This window comes from Humulus lupulus, chromosome 9 (assembly GCF_963169125.1).
Source record: "Humulus lupulus chromosome 9, drHumLupu1.1, whole genome shotgun sequence".
NCBI classification, from domain to species: domain Eukaryota; kingdom Viridiplantae; phylum Streptophyta; class Magnoliopsida; order Rosales; family Cannabaceae; genus Humulus; species Humulus lupulus.
In genome coordinates, this window is record NC_084801.1 from 178,599,315 (window position 1) to 178,615,238 (window position 15,924).

Consider the following 15,924-nt stretch of genomic DNA (forward strand, 5'->3'; position numbering starts at 1 on the left):
ATTTCCGCTTGACCGTTGGTTTGAGGGTGGTAAGCGGTGGCAATCTTGTGCTTCACACTATATTTGGCTAACAAAGCTGCCAAAATCTTGTTAACAAAGTGGGTGCCTTCATCTCTTATAAGAGCCCTTGGAGTGCCAAAGCGGGTGAACACATGCTTATGTAGGAACTTCATGACCACCTTGGAATCGTTGGTAGGACTTGCCACTGCCTCAACCCGCTTAGAGACGTAATCTACCGCCACCAAGATATACAAATTGCCAAATGACTGTGGAAATGGTCCCATGAAGTCGATTCCCCAAACATCAAACAACTCCACTTCAAGGATGCTATTCAATGGCATTTCATTCCTTGCTGAAATATTTCCAACACGCTGGCAGCGATCACATCTCTTAGCAAATTCATGAGCGTCCTTGAAGATAGAAGGCCACTAGTACCCCGATTGAAAAACCTTAGCGGCTGTCCGCTGCCCCCCAAAATGTCCACCATAAGGAGCCGAATGACAATGCTCTAGGATGCTAGAAACTTCCCCCTCAGGCACACAACGCCTCATGATTCGATCTGAACATTGTTTGTACAAATAGGGCTCATCCCAATAGTAGAATCTCACATCATGAAAGAACTTCTTGAGTTGTTGCTTATTCAAATCAGGTGGCTGCAAACCACTCACCAAATAGTTGACAAAATCAGCGTACCATGGAGTAGTGGTTTGGTTCACAACCAACAATTTCTCATCGGGGAATGTCTCTTTAATAAGACCTTCATTTTGCTTTTCACTTCCAGCTTCATGTCTAGATAAGTGGTCAGACACTTGGTTCTCCGTTCCTTTTCTATCCCGAATTTCCAAGTCAAATTCTTGAAGAAGCAACACCCATCGAATAAGTCATGGCTTAGCATCATTTTTGGCAATTAGATACTTGATTGCTGAATGGTTTATATAAACTACCACTTTAGTCCCCACAAGATAAGCTCTAAACTTGTCAAAAGCAAACACCACCGCCAAAAGCTCTTTCTCGGTGGTAGTATAGTTCAATTGGGCATCGACTAATGTCTTGCTTGCATAATAAATGGAATGAAAAACATTCTCTTTTCGCTGCCCAAGTATAGCCCCCACAGCAAAGTCACTAGCATCGCACATCAATTCAAAGGGGAGAGACCAATCTGGAGCTACAATGATGGGTGCGGTGATAAAAGCCTTTTTTAAAGTCACAAATGCTTCTTGACACTCCTTGGTGAACTCAAATGCTCGATTTTGCTCAAGTAAAGAACAAAGGGGCTTAGAAATCTTTGAAAAATCTTTTATAAACCTCCTATAGAGGCCCGCATGCCCCAAAAAGCTTCTAATCCCCTTGACTGTAGTAGGTGGTGGCAATTTTTCTATAACTTCCAGCTTTGCTCTATCCACTTCTATGCCCTTGTTAGAAATTCTATGGCCCAACACAATGCCTTCTTGAACCATGAAATGACATTTTTCCCAATTGAGTACCAAGTTTGTTTCTTCACATCTAGCCAAAACTTGCTCCAAGTTAGCCAAACAAGTGTCAAAAGACTCCCCAAATACTGAAAAATCATCAATGAAGACTTCAAGAGACTTCTCCACCATATCTGAGAATATTGCCATCATACAACGTTGGAAAGTGGCGGGGGCGTTGCACAGCCCAAAAGGCATCCTCCTAAAGGCAAAGGTGCCATAAGGACAAGTAAAGGCAGTCTTCTCTTGGTCTTCCGGCGCGATGGAAATTTGATTATAGCCTGAATACCCATCAAGGAAACAATAGAACTCCTTTCCCGCCAATCGATCAAACATTTGGTCAATAAATGGCAGCGGGAAGTGGTCTTTGCGAGTAGCCTTATTCAACTTCCGATAGTCCATACAAACACGCCAGCCCGTCACTTGTCTTGTGGGAATCAACTCATTGTTTTCATTAGCCACCACCGTGACTCCACCTTTTTTAGGAACACACTAAATTGGGCTGACCCAAGAACTGTCTGAAATTGGGTAAACAATGCCATAATCCAGCCACTTAATTATCTCTTTTCTAACCACTTCCTTCATGATAGGATTAAGCCTTTGCTGCTGCTCAACAGAATTATTACAGCAATCTTCCAACAGAATTTTACGCATACAAAATGAAGGACTTATCCCCTTGATATCCGCCATAGTCAACCAATGGCCCTTGTGTATTTCTTCAAAACAGCTAGCAACAAACTCTCTTTTTCAGCTCCTAACATGGCTGAAATAATCACAGGCAAGGTCTCATCATCTCTCAAATAGGCATACTTCAAGTGACTAGGCAAAGGCTTCAACTCTAATTTTGGTGGCTCTTGAATAGAAGGCTTAGGAGGCTTAAAATTCCCTTCCGACAAGTTCAATGACTCAAAAGACCTCCTAATTTTGGCAAAAGGCTGCTTTGACTCCACCCATGTAACTTGGCTTTCTTCCTCTTCACTTAAACTTTCAAGCTCTTCAAGTGACCTCACCCCTACTCCATCTTTACAAGCTTTCTTGTGGAATTTTTCAGCAACAATAGACTCAATTACACTTAGCCTTTTACATTCCTCAACCTCATCCGGAAACTTCATAGCATTGAACACGTTGAAAGTCACTTGTTGGTCATTCACCCTCATAGTAAGCTCCCATTTTTGTACATCAATCAAGGTCCTCCCGGTAGCTAGAAATGGCCTACCCAAGATAATAGGAACATCTATATCCGCTTCATAATCAAGGATGATGAAATCAGCCGGAAAGATGAATTTGTCAACTTGCACAAGTACATCTTCAATTTTTCCTTCCGGGTGCGCCATAGAACGATCCGCTAATTGCAAAGTCACTGTGGTTGGTCTTGCTTCTCCAATCCCCAACTTCTTGAAAATCGACATGGGCATCAAATTGATACTAGCCCCCAAGTCACAAAGTGCTCTACCAACGTCTCTACCACCAATAGAACAAGGAATTGTGAAGCTGCCCGGATCCTTCAATTTAGGAGGAATTTTACTCTTCAATATGGCACTACACCCTTCAGTCAACGCCACTGTTTCAAACTCACCAAACCTCCTCTTTTTAGTTAAAATGTCTTTCAAAAACTTCACATAGTTGGGCATTTGCTCCAAAGCTTCCACCAACGGTATATTGATGCGAAGTTGCTTCAAAACATCTAAAAATTTCCGGAATTGGCTGTCTTGCTGCTGCTTTTGAAAGCGCTGAGGAAATGGTGGAGGTGGCTTGCTTGTAGGCTCTCCTGTAGCATTTTGCGGAGGAATTGCTGCAGCAATTGCTTCAGGATCAGCATTTAATTTTTTTTTATTTCACAGCTTTGTCTCCTTTGTCCACACTACTTTGGATTGAAGTGGGCTCGCTGTTTCTAGTACAATTATCCTCAGTCAATTCCACATTTTTGCCACTTCTCAAGGTAACCGCCTTGCAATGTTCTTTGCCATCTTTTCTTGGATTTTCTGTATCACTAGGCAAAGTGCCTTGTGGTCTATTCCTTAGCTCATTAGCAAGCTGCCCCAGCTGAGTTTCTAGATTCCTCAAGGATGTCGCTTGACTCTGAATTACAGCATCGTTCTTGGCCATATATTCCTTCATTAAACTCTCCAAAGAGCTTGATTGAGACACTTGAGGATGAGGTGGTTGAGCTATTTGTTGTTGTTGAGAAAACCCCGGTGGATATGTAGGCTTGTTTTACATTGGTGCTCCGCTTGAACTAGCTCCTTGCCCCCCCCCCCCCCCCATGAGAAGTTCGGATGGTTCCTCCAACCCGGATTGTAAGAGTTCGAATATGGGTTGTTACGGCTCACATTTTGATTCCCCAAGTAACAAACTGATGCAGGATTTGATGGACAGCTATCAAATGTGTGCCCATCTCCACAATAAACACAAGAAACATCTGCCACTTGGCCCATAGCAGCTGGTTGTACCATTCCCCCCAAACTCATGTTCTTGAGAAGGTTAGTCATTGAAGAAACTTGAGCGGTCAAAGCTGTCAATGCATCAACTTCAAGTATACCAGCCACTTTTCGACTTGTTGAGGCTCTAACATTGGACCATTGATAATTGTTGCTAGCTATCCTCTCCAAAATCTCATAGGCTTCATTATAGGACTTAGAGAGAATAGCCCCATTGGCTGAAGCGTCTAACACCATACGAGTGGAAGAATTGAGCCCATTGTAGAAAGTCTCCATTTGTATACAATGTGGGATCCCGTGGTGTGGGCACTTTCTCAATAATTCCTTGAATCTCTCCCACGCTTCACAGAATGATTCATCTTCCAGCTGCTGAAATGACATGATTTCATTGCGAAACTTGGCATTTTTGGTAGGGGAAAGTACTTCATCAGGAATTTTTCAGCCAACTCATTCCATGTAGTCACCGAGTCGGGAGGAAGAGTGTTGAGCCAAGCTCTAGCTCGATCCCTCAAAGAGAAAGGGAACAATTTCAACCTTAGGGGCTCATCAGTCACTCCTTGTAGCTTGAAGGAGTCACTCACCTCCAAAAATGAGCGAAGATGAAGGTGAGGATCCTCAGTAGGCAGCCCACTAAATTGACCCACTGTTTGCAACATTTGGAACATCACGGGCTTTAACTCAAATTGGGGTGCTTGAATTTCAGGCCTAACAATGCCCGGATTAAGCTCATTAAACATGGGGGCAGCGTACTCCCTTATGGCTCTCTCTCTATCATCAGCCATAGCAATTGTATTCATGACATTATTAGCACCCTCAACTCCTTCTACCTCTTCAGCCATATTAAGGCGATTTTGAGCCCGTTGTTCCCTTAGTCTTCTTCTAATTGTTCTTTCAATCTTGGGGTCAATAGGAGCTAGTTCAATGTCTTCTTGCTCGTTCATATAGTAAATCACCTAAGAAAACACAAGAGTAAGCAAACAAAGTCAGCTCAACAAAGAAAAAAAAAAAATTGCAAGTAATTAATTTTACAAGAATTTCTAATTTCAATCCCCGGCAACGGCGCCAAAAACTTATTGTGAAAATTGATTCAATTAAAATGTGCAAGTGTACACAGTCACAAAACAAGTAATAAAGTAGTAAGTATTCAAGATCGTCTCCACAGGGATTGCAAATTAAAACTAAATGCAAAAATTAATCACTAAACACTTACACTAGTGAACAAATTGAATGTCTTTGATTTTCCAATTTAACCCAATAAAAAGAAAGTAAAATTACTCAAAGTAAACTGAACAAGAACCTTGAGAGAAATATATAAATTTTAAAATGGACTTGAATCATTGAATCCCCCTATATTATTTTTCCTGAACACATTGCGAACGTATTGCTGCAGCAATTTTCTAGCAAAACTCCCAGGATAACAAAAAGTTCATTTAACATGCATAAAACTTTCCCAAATCTTATGACCTTAATTCTTCTGCCTAATTAAATATATTTCTATGCAAAATCATATTTAAGAATGCAATCACAGTTCACTTCTCATATGTTACACAAGGTAATTAACATATCCCTATATTAATTACTAACATAACCTAACCTAGATTATGACTTGTGTCATCCAAGTTCTTCCTATTACATTCAATCTTTCCAGCATTAAATATAATTAAAATAACTTGTCATTGCTGGCCAAACAACAACAAGAAATCAATTTAAGCGCACTTGAATGATCAAGGGAAATTTTATTAAAATAAAGTGCAAGAAATGGATAGATTATAATATAGGGTTCATCAACAATTCAAGCCACCAAGAAATTAGTTCATGGCTGATTTCATATACATTAATTCATAATCAAAACAGCCCATAATATTCAGATAAAATCCAACTCAGAAATTAATACAATAGAGTTTAGAAAGAAGAGAAAAACAAATCCAAAATGATGCTTTAGTTTCTTTGGTTGGCCTCCTTCTTTCTTGAACCTCTCTTCTATTTCTTCCTGGCGTTTTTTTTTTTCTGATATTCTCTCTGGTTTTCTACAGTAAACTTCTGGCCCCAGTCTTATAAAAAATGGAGGCTGCTCCTTCCTTAATTAGCTAGGGTACAACCCTCTCCTTTTTCCTTCTTTTAATTTCTCCATTTTGCCCTCTTTCTTTCTGTCACACGTGGCCCACTTACTAAAATAACTGCTGATTTAATATCTTTTTCCACTCTGCCACGTCAGTCTCCTTTATAGCTAGATAAATGATGCCACATGACCTCCTTTTTGAGCTGCTGATTCCTCCTTCTTTTGCTAGAAAAATGCTGCAGCAAAAGCTCCTGTCTTCAGCAATCCCTATATTTTATCACAAGCAACACCTAATAAAAATATGTTTGCTTTTCTTGCTTTCTTCAAAGAGCACCATGTAAAAACTCTCTAAGTGCTATTAAATGTCCTGATATTTCAAAAAGACTAAAGGATAAGATAAGACCAAAAAAATGGATAATAAAATGAAATGAAACCATTAAAAAGTATCACTCAGCTTATTCTTTTTTGTTTATCATAAGCTTAAAAGTATGACAAATAACTCTTTATTCAAGAGTTATCAGTAATTTCTCAATATAAAAAAACTAAACGAAAAAAATAAGAAATATGTATATTTATGTCTTATGTCACTATTACATATATACTTAAATAAACAAAATATACTAAGTGACAAAATAAATAATTAATAACACAAAGAAAATAATAAATTTAAACATATAAATATTTTTTGGTTTATAGTTTTTAAAACATAATTGATAAAGTAATTTAAATAATGTGTGATGAGAAATTAATATGACTCATTTTTTTTTTTTCAATTTATTTACCTTATTTAGATGATTTTATTATTATTATTTTTAATTTATTTATCTTATTTAAAAAACTATACGTATTAGAAAACAAATAAAAATATATTAAATCTAAGAAAACCAACCATTTCCATTAAACTAACATTTATAATATATAAATATATAAAAAATCGGTGTTGTTACGACATTATATAAATATTTACCATTTCAAATTATGCATTTAAATCTTCCCTTAAAAAGTACTTTGATCCCCTATAAAAAACCATTTGAGTTATGATTTATGAATAATGAAAATAAGACAAATAAGTCACTCCCCTGTTGTTGCTTGTTCAATCTTAATATTTCTTTACACACTGATAAACGTCTTCCATATCTTAAGTTACTCTCTATATCTTTCTCGGCTGCTAGTGTGTTCAATTTCAAATGATAATTGTTTCTATAGAAAAATTGTTAAGATGTCAACACTTCTTTCCATAGAGTGGAAATTATGTAACCCAAGAATATAATGTTTCTAATGTTTTATAGAAAAAATCAAAATAAGAAAAAATTCCAAAAAGAAACAAAATAATAATGAGAAAAAATAAATGTAAGTTAAGTGTTACATAAATTAAGAAGTAATAATGAAGTCCATACATGTTCTAAGTATTCATGTAGACACGAAAACATTATTCTATGATTCAAAGAAAATTTTGGTGTACTTTGTATCAGTTTAATAAAAAAAAAGTTCAATCAAGTTGAAGAAAAAGTTTGATACTTAAATATATTTCTCTGCATTGAAATGACAAAATTGCGAGAAGAGTTTTGCTATGCCAGCCAAGCCAAGCCAAGCCAAGCCATATCATATGATCATGTTATCTCATATTTCACCATCCCACAGTTCTTGGAGACTCTTATAAGGACTTAAGCTTTCATGAAGTGCAAAATCCCCCCGGAGCAGCCTTTGCTGTATAAACATCATGATCATGCAAAATATCATTAGTTTTAAAAACAAAGTTAAGTAAACAAATTGGAGGTAGAAGACTCAATTTACCTGATGGATTCCTGAAAATTTAGAGAAGAGTTCTTTGGGGATCGACCAGTCGAACAAGCTCAGGTTTTCCTTGATCCTAGACTCATTTACACTCTTTGGAAGAACACTATGTCCACTTTGAACACCCCAACGAAGAGCTACTTGAGCTGTTGACTTGTTTAGCTTCTCAGCAATCTCTACTAGTATTGGCTCTTTCAAGATTTCGCCTTTTATCCATGACCCCGGTGATCCAAGAGGAGAATAAGCCTGTAAGATCAGAACCAATTCACCTCAATCTACTCAAATTTAAAGGCCATAAAGATGTCCAACTTAAGAATTAAAATATTTTGGTAAACAACATGAGACTATTTCAATTAAAGCAAGGCATGTCAAAGTGTTACCGTGAGATGAACACCGGTGGATTTGCACAAGTTGTGAAGAGAAGGTTGCTGCCACACAGGATGGCACTCTACTTGATTCACAGCTGGAGGAATTTTGGCATAGGAAAGCAAGTCTTGCAGCTTCTTAGTCGAGAAGTTGCTCACGCCAATCGCTCGAGCCTGGCCAGACGCATACAATCTCTCCATTGCATTCCATGTCTCAGGAAGACATAATGGAGCCATGACTTCTGGGGCAAATCCCGCTGAGCCAGGCTTTGTCCTAAATGGCCAATGTATCTGTAAAAGAAGAAGAAAAAAAAACAAATGCCATGCTTTTGAAAAACATCATATGAAACTGAAGTTAAGTTTCAAGGCACTAGAGGCAGATTATACGAGATATAGATCAATGAAATCAAGTTGCAGATCCTCTAATGTCCTGCTCAAAGCTTTTGAGACATCTTCTGGTGCATGGTCACTACACCTACAATACAATTCAGAAGCAGTTTGATTCTTCAAATACAAGTTTTTATTTTTTATTTTGTTGACTCTCAATTCTCTAATATATCTACTAACATTTAAGATTATATATATATATATATATATATATATAATAGAGAGATACCATAGCTTAGATGTGATAAACATCTCTGAACGCTGCACTGTCCCAGAGGAAAATAGCTCCTTTAGAGCTACACCCACCTGCACATCGTTCTTCACACCATAAGGCAACAGAAACAAATGTTATAAGATTAAAAGCTATAAATAAATCATTTTTTACCTCTTTTTCATTACCATAGACTTGAGCACAGTCAATGTGTCTGTAACCATTCTACATGAAAACCAGATTTTTGAAAGAATCAATATATACATACATATGTATAACTATTCATCATTCATAGGAAACTATAAAATGGTTTACCTTGACAGCAGCAATGACAGCTTTTCCGACTACACCAGGGTCAGCTTTCCATGTTCCGAGACCAACTGATGGGATTTTTGCTCCAGTGTTAAGATCAAAGTATTTTGCTTCCATTCCCATTTTCTTCTGAACAATACACAAAACCCATATCAGAGACTAAGTTGTGGTTTGATGCAATTAGACCAGGAATCCAGAATAATGAATAAACACCAATCATTGAAAGACAAAGAGACTTCAAAGATGAAGAAAATACAATCAAATTCCTATATGTTCTGAAAATTTTCATCTTTTTTGGGGAGCTCAAATATTTGTGACTTGAAAAGCTTTTACCTTTTTGGTTCAGATTTTTGAGAAGAGAATGTGCGATGAGAAATATGGTCTTTTAAAAATTTAATATTTATTGGTTAGATCTTATTTTGGGAATGTAGCTTTAAAGATTCGTGGCAAAATAATAGGATCTTGCACGAAATCCCACCCAGCTACACATAAAGCGAAGAATAGAAACGGAAATTGAACAAAGTAATAAAATATGGTATCACAAGTTTTATAGAGTATTGAATTCAAATTCAATTTCTAAATTTAACAAATGGTAGGACCTACATATTTTAATAGTTATTTATTTTCAAATTTTCAATTTTAATACTGAATCTAACTTTAAGCTACAAAATAAAAAATATTATTTTTATGTTTTCTCCCAATTCAAATTATTATATCCTAAAATCCTACAAATTTATAACTTTTTTATATTTTTAGATTTTCTACCAGTCACATATTCAGTTTTTTAAAATTCAAAAACAGTTTATAGATCAATCACATTTTCAAAAACATGTTTTTAGACTATAAATCTATATTTTCATTTTAGAAACACATTTTTTGAAAATGTAGTTTTTCAATCGCGAACCAATCAGACTCATACTAACTAACTAAACGCTCAAAATTTATATTAAGCATTTACCATTTTAAATAATACATACCAAAAAAAAGACATTACAATGCGCATGGATTTTGAACCTCATATTTCTATAACAGACAAAGTCCGTATGAAGCTCCTCCCCAGTTGCTAGTGTGTCCATTCTTAAAAGATACTGATAAATTGTTGAGATGTCATGTTCCCATTGCCCTCTTTCATATACTTTTAAGTTACCCTTAACTTTCTCAGTTGCCAATCTTAAATGAGATTATTTGTGTAAGTAAATTGTTGAGATGTCAACCCTTATTTCGTATAGTGAAAATTGTGCAACCCTGTGCATGCAATTAAGATAAATAGTTAACAGTTCCACTACTATGATTAATCCCCCATCCCATAATTATTTAATGCAGTTCCACATGGCCACAAGGTCGCACATAAGCCGTCGGGTCGCTGATAGAAGAACACCCAACATGCAGATGCACACTCTGGTTTTGTAGGTTCATTGATCATGGCTTAACAGAAGAACTTTATAGGTTTCCAAAAATTGAAGATATGGATCAAGAAATTGAATTCCAATTATTTGTGGAAACATATCAATTGGCAGAACCATTGATAAAAGAAAGAGATGTTGTATATGAATCACTCACATATTCTTCTGAATTATATGTATCCGTCGGATCAATATGGAAAATCAGTAGAGATATGCAAGAACAAACTATTTTTATTGGAAACATTCCTCTAATGAATTCCTTGGGAACTTCTATAGTAAATGGAATATACAGAATTGTGATCAATCAAATATTGCAAACCCCCAGTATCTATTACTCGTAAGAATTGGACAAAAACAGAATTTCGGCCTATACCGACACCATAATATTAGATTGGGGAGGAAGATTAGAATTAGAGATTGATAGAAAAGCAAGGCTATGGGCTTGTGTGAGTAGGAAACAGAAAATATATATTCTAGTTCTATCATCAACTATGGGCTCAAATCTAAGGGAGATTCTAGAAAATGTTTGTTACCATGAAATTTTCTTTTCTTTCTTGAATGATAAGGAGATAAAAAAAAAATTAAGTCAAAATAAAATGTCATTTTGGAGTTTTATCAACAATTTGCTTGTGCTGATGGACATTCAGTATTTTTTGAGCCCTTATGTCATGAATTACAAAAGAAATTCTTTCAATAAAGATGTGAATTAGGAAGAATATTGGTCGACGAAATATGAACCGTAGACTGAATCTTGATATATCTCAGAACAATACATTTTTGTTACCGTATCATTTGATTGGAATGAAATTCGGAATGGGTATAGTTGACGATATGAATCATTTGAAAAATAAACGTATTCGTTCTGTAGCGGATCTTTTACAAGATCGATTTGAATTGGCCCTGGTTCGTTAGAAAATATTGTTAGAGGAACTATGAGTGGGGCAATTAGCCATAAATTGTTACCGACCCCTCAGAATTCGGTAACTTCAACCACATTAACAACTACTTATGAATATTTTTTCGGATTACACCCATTATCTCAAGTTTTGGTTCCAACTAATCCACTGACACAAATTGTTCATGGGAGAAAATCGAGTTATCTTGGCTCTGGAGGATTGACAGGACGAACAACTAGTTTTCGGATACGAGATATCCACCTTAGTCACTATGGACACACTTGTTCTATTGATATGTCCAAAGGAATCAGTGTTGGACTTATTGGATCATTATCAATTCATGCGAGGATTGGTCATTGTGGATCTCTAGAAAGTCTGTTTTATGAAATCTCTTATAGATCAAAAAAAGTATGTATGCTTTATTTATCACCAAGTTGAGATGAATACTATATGGTAGTGGCAAGAAATTATTTGGCATTGAATCACGGTAGTTAAGAAAGATCAAGTTTTTCCGACTCAATACCGTCAAGAATTCCTGACTATGGAATGGGAACAGGTCCATCTTCGAAATAATTTTCCCTTCCAATATATTTCTACTAAAGCTTCCTTTATTCCTTTTATCGAGCATAATGATGTGAATCATGCTTTAATGAGTTCTAATATGCAACGTTAAGCAATTCCTCAGAGTGTGGAGGAATATTTATAAGCCCCTTCCACTAAGACGATAATAAAGAAAAGTTGCATACACCCTTCCCTAGACTGAGGGAATCTTTGTCACTCTAGACTCTTTTTTTTTTATTACATACTGATACAAAAGGACGCCGAGTTGTCTTTTCAAATTGCAGGGAATCTCTGTTGTCTTCAGGAATAACTACAAACAGGGAATCTCTGATGTTCTTAGGAACTCTGCAAACTTCAGTGTATTTTTTATGGAACACGCTTATTACCTAGGCGAATCTGGTCAGCATAGCTGGGTGTGTCACATGGGCGAATCTTCTCAGAAGTCACATGGGTTTGATTTTATTTGATGATGGGTTCATGACTAGGGCTAAGATTCATGCAGTAGTCATCACTGTCATTTTCATCAGACATACTTGGTCCTCCACGTGTTGGCAACGTGGATCTTTTCGTGATTGATAATCCCCTCATTATTTCTTCATCAAGCTCTCTTAATGATGTCGTTAGTGGATACGAGCACAAAGTATCTGGTTGTTGTGAGCCTTGGAAGATCAAGTCATTATAATCAATCTCATTTTCAGAGTAATGTTGATTGTAATAATCCATATCTTTTTCCATCTTTAGTGAGTATCATGTCAAATATTGTTCCCAATGTGTGTCATCTTCTGGTCATGGCCATATTTCTTCAGGAATTATGTCATTTGTACTAAACAGCAGTTTCTCTAGTTGTCTGTGTGTTCGGGGTTCTCGATTACAACCATTGGGTTTGCCAGATCATGATTGACATTTATCCTTAATAATAGGATGGTATAGCACTTTGTTGGGTTTGCCACGTTTTCATCAGCTGGGTAAGAGAAACCAACTGGTCTTTTGTTACGAACTTTTTCCCATTGTTGGGTGAGCAGGTCATTCCAATTAGATAGTGGCTTAAGCCATTGTAACATTTCCATGGGATGTTGGTATGCAGGGCGAAGGTCAGGCCTTTGCATGTAGCTACGAACCGAGGTTTGGAGGCCTATGGTATGAACTTCAATAGCAATAGTGTAGGAAATCATTAAGTACCAAAACATGTGGGTAATCTTTTTTGGCATGAAAATGGTATTCTCCATGTGAAAGAGTTTGGCAAATGGGTACTTTGGATGGAGGCCTAATTCTTTTGCCATCGATTTTTCATGAACTCTGATAAGGGTGGATTGGATATCTAGGGCATTTTGGATGACCTTTATTTTTGGGGTCTTGCTGTTGATAACATTTTGAACATCCCTCGGAAAGGTAGAGGTGACTGATGAAAGGTTTGCCATGAAAATTAGAGGGATGGGTTGTTTAGTTTATTGGGAGATCATATTTATAGTACTTCGGCTTGGCCGTGACAGGAAATTTGGGATGGTGTTTGTTTTTCCTGGTGTATTTTACCTAAAAGGTGTAGCGAGAGAACCACATGACTAGTCAGAGTAGTTGGGCATTGAAAACTGTAACGCCCCAAACTCCAGGGACCGTTACGGTGTGCCTTGTAAACAGTGTTAAACTCGCTAATCGAGTCATTTGGCCAAAATCGTGAACTAAGTATGATTAGCGGTATGGGGATTAAAAACTTTGGTTAGGATGTAACGTTTCACTAGAACATTTAATTTATACATTGGGATCCCGAAAATATAGTTTCAGAGTTTATTACAGAAAATATTTACAACAAGCCGCTATAAGCGGCAAAATAGGGTTCAACCCTAGTTCCACTTTAAACCTCGGCCGTGGCGGACAAGCAGCTGCATATGTACACACCATCACCTAAACTCTCCAACTCAAGGATGGTCCAGCTTCCTCTTGCATTTACCTGCACCACGTAGCACCCGTGAGCCGAAGCCCTGCAAGAAAACACAATAAAGCATGATATAATATCAACAACAATCATAATAACCATTTAGGACTATCAGTCCAAGCAAATAGGTGACAATAGCCAAAAGTCACAATAATGAGCATCGCTCCTTCTAGCCATGTGACGATAGGGTCACCAGGGCTTAAACGATAAGTGATTCTTTCTTAAGTTTGATTAGGACAGGTGCAAGGTGATTAGTCACCAACATAACCTTCCTCACGACCCTAGAGTCGAAACTATGGACAACGTCCCTTAGCCATGTGACAAACGGTCACCGGGGTCATATACCTTGGCTATAGTCATCTGGTCGTAGACCAGGCAAGCGCTTATAAGTTCTTCGACCTTAGGGTCGGTCTGGCATTAACGCCATAGAGCCATTCAATGCATAATTCTCGACTCTAGAGTCGGTCCCTGACTAGTCAGTGTCTTTCACTAGTAAGACATGCCACCAATCACATATCACATGTTCCACATCCATAAACGAGGCATTTAGCATGCTTACCAAACAGGTAGTAGTGCTATCAGGGCCATGCATAAACACAGAGGCTCAAGCTCTGAACAGTGTCATACTCAGTATATAAAGCATGTCCCAAACACATGTTTCTCATGCATCATATGCAATAAATCCAGCAATCTAACATGCATCAATAACAGTCATGCATGTCACGTTTAATAACCAACCAACATGCATCAAGAATAGCCATGCATGTCATACATAATAATCAACCGACATTCATCAATAATAACCACGCATGACGTACTCATTAATCAACCAACATGCATCATAATAACCATGCATGTCTCATATACACAGGGTGTAGTTTTCTTACCTCAATGTCGAGCTAGAACGATTAAAAGAACGACCCTTGAGAACGATCAACTTCTAGCCCATTAGCGGTCACCTAGTCATAACCAAATATAAGGTATCATTAATAAAAATGATAACTGAGGGTTCCCAAACCAAATCCCAGCCCCCGAGACCTCAAATACTACCCAACCGGGTACTAGGTCCAACCCCGAGGCCTATGGTAAGAATCCCTAAGCTAAAAACCACTTTTTAGCAAATTTGGCCTTATGGGCCGCGGCCCCCAAAAGCTGTGCCGCAGCACGCCTCCAACCCCATCTGCCAGACACGCTTGGGCCGCGGCACGCAAAAGCTGTGCCGCGGCACCGAGCCCAGTCCAGCCTAAAACCAGCACGCGAACTCAAAATTGCCCCTGCGTTTTCCCTTAGAACCAACCCCTCAAATTAGTCCAATACCCCTTACAAACACTCATTCAAACCTCTAGACACCACCCATAACCTCCCCTCATCAAAACCCCTTTGAATCCAAACTTCTCACAAGAATCAAAAGCTGAAAACCAAAACTTGAAAACAGAGCAACACCTGAAACCAAAGTCTAAAGCTCACCTTGAAACCTGTTTTGAATCCCCTTTAATGGTTGAAACAAGTCTCCTAGCTGCCACCTTTGATTTCCAAGCTTAACTTCTTGATTTGGGCTCTCAAAATTCAAAGAAAAGAGAAGGGAAAATCTTGTACGGGAGAGGAAGGAAGAGAGGATGAGGATGGCTCTATTTTTACTCTGTTTTCTACAGCCCTTTATGTCATATATATCCTTAGGGCCAAAAGACCAAAATACCCCTAAGCCAAATAAACCCCTCTAAAGTCTTCCGAGGGTAAAACCGTCCTTTCTCGCCCTACTCGTTAATTATAATTAACGCTATCCAATTCCTGCTATTCTCAATATTCCCAAATACCAATAAATCATATCTCATTACCCTTTAATTCCCGGTAATGCTCTAATCATTAAATTCACCCCGAGACTCACCCCGAGCCCCGAACTTAAACCCGTTATGACTAGACCGAACACTTACACCTCATGATCGTCTCATGTCGATAGCTCGAGCCAATCCACCTTATAATGTGGCTATATTAATTACTCACAATCATGCACCCAAAATAAACAAGTACGCCCACAATGGCCAATTTACCAAAATGCCCTTGCATTATAAATATGAGCCCATATGCATGCATTCACCGTC

The 15,924-nt window shown here is 37.6% G+C and overlaps 2 protein-coding genes and 1 non-coding gene across 3 annotated transcripts; 1 reads left to right on the forward strand and 2 right to left on the reverse strand.

Annotated features, from left to right (window-relative positions):
* Nucleotides 1-2,161: 2,161 nt before the first annotated feature.
* LOC133800365 (uncharacterized) lies at nucleotides 2,162-3,575 on the reverse strand. Its single transcript, XM_062238324.1, has 3 exons — nucleotides 3,368-3,575; nucleotides 2,686-3,273; nucleotides 2,162-2,604 (listed from the first exon to the last, which is right to left on the reverse strand). Exons 1-3 carry the CDS (start codon nucleotides 3,573-3,575, stop codon nucleotides 2,162-2,164), a joined length of 1,239 nt encoding a protein of 412 aa, XP_062094308.1.
* Nucleotides 3,576-4,199: 624 nt separating this feature from the next.
* On the forward strand, nucleotides 4,200-4,305 carry LOC133802887 (small nucleolar RNA R71). Its single transcript, XR_009877634.1, has one exon. It is a non-coding gene; the product is annotated as a small nucleolar RNA R71 (small nucleolar RNA).
* A 2,611-nt stretch (nucleotides 4,306-6,916) lies between these two features.
* On the reverse strand, nucleotides 6,917-9,531 carry LOC133802547 (NADPH-dependent aldo-keto reductase, chloroplastic-like). The gene is made up of 8 exons (XM_062240884.1): nucleotides 9,369-9,531; nucleotides 9,039-9,164; nucleotides 8,898-8,948; nucleotides 8,742-8,818; nucleotides 8,513-8,600; nucleotides 8,141-8,416; nucleotides 7,761-8,006; nucleotides 6,917-7,673 (listed from the first exon to the last, which is right to left on the reverse strand). The coding sequence occupies exons 2-8, from the start codon at nucleotides 9,156-9,158 to the stop codon at nucleotides 7,587-7,589; spliced, it is 945 nt and encodes a 314-aa protein (XP_062096868.1). The 5' UTR covers nucleotides 9,159-9,164; nucleotides 9,369-9,531; the 3' UTR covers nucleotides 6,917-7,586.
* Between the last annotated feature and the right edge of the window lie 6,393 nt (nucleotides 9,532-15,924).

What these genes read in the sequence shown, in the direction of transcription:
- LOC133802547 (XM_062240884.1), bottom strand. Translation starts at nt 9,158, where the DNA reads ATGGGAATGGAAGCAAAATACTTTGATCTTAACACTGGAGCAAAAATC. An exon ending in TCTATGGTAATGAAAAAGAG is followed by an intron (nt 8,819 to 8,897) that starts GTAAAAAATGAT and finishes AACGATGTGCAG; the next exon opens with GTGGGTGTAGCTCTAAAGGA. An exon ending in CCACCGGTGTTCATCTCACG is followed by an intron (nt 8,007 to 8,140) that starts GTAACACTTTGA and finishes CTGATCTTACAG; the next exon opens with GCTTATTCTCCTCTTGGATC.
- LOC133800365 (XM_062238324.1), bottom strand. Translation starts at nt 3,575, where the DNA reads ATGGCCAAGAACGATGCTGTAATTCAGAGTCAAGCGACATCCTTGAGG. An exon ending in GGAATTGACTGAGGATAATT is followed by an intron (nt 3,274 to 3,367) that starts GTACTAGAAACA and finishes CTGATCCTGAAG; the next exon opens with CAATTGCTGCAGCAATTCCT. An exon ending in AGATGTTCCTATTATCTTGG is followed by an intron (nt 2,605 to 2,685) that starts GTAGGCCATTTC and finishes ATGACCAACAAG; the next exon opens with TGACTTTCAACGTGTTCAAT.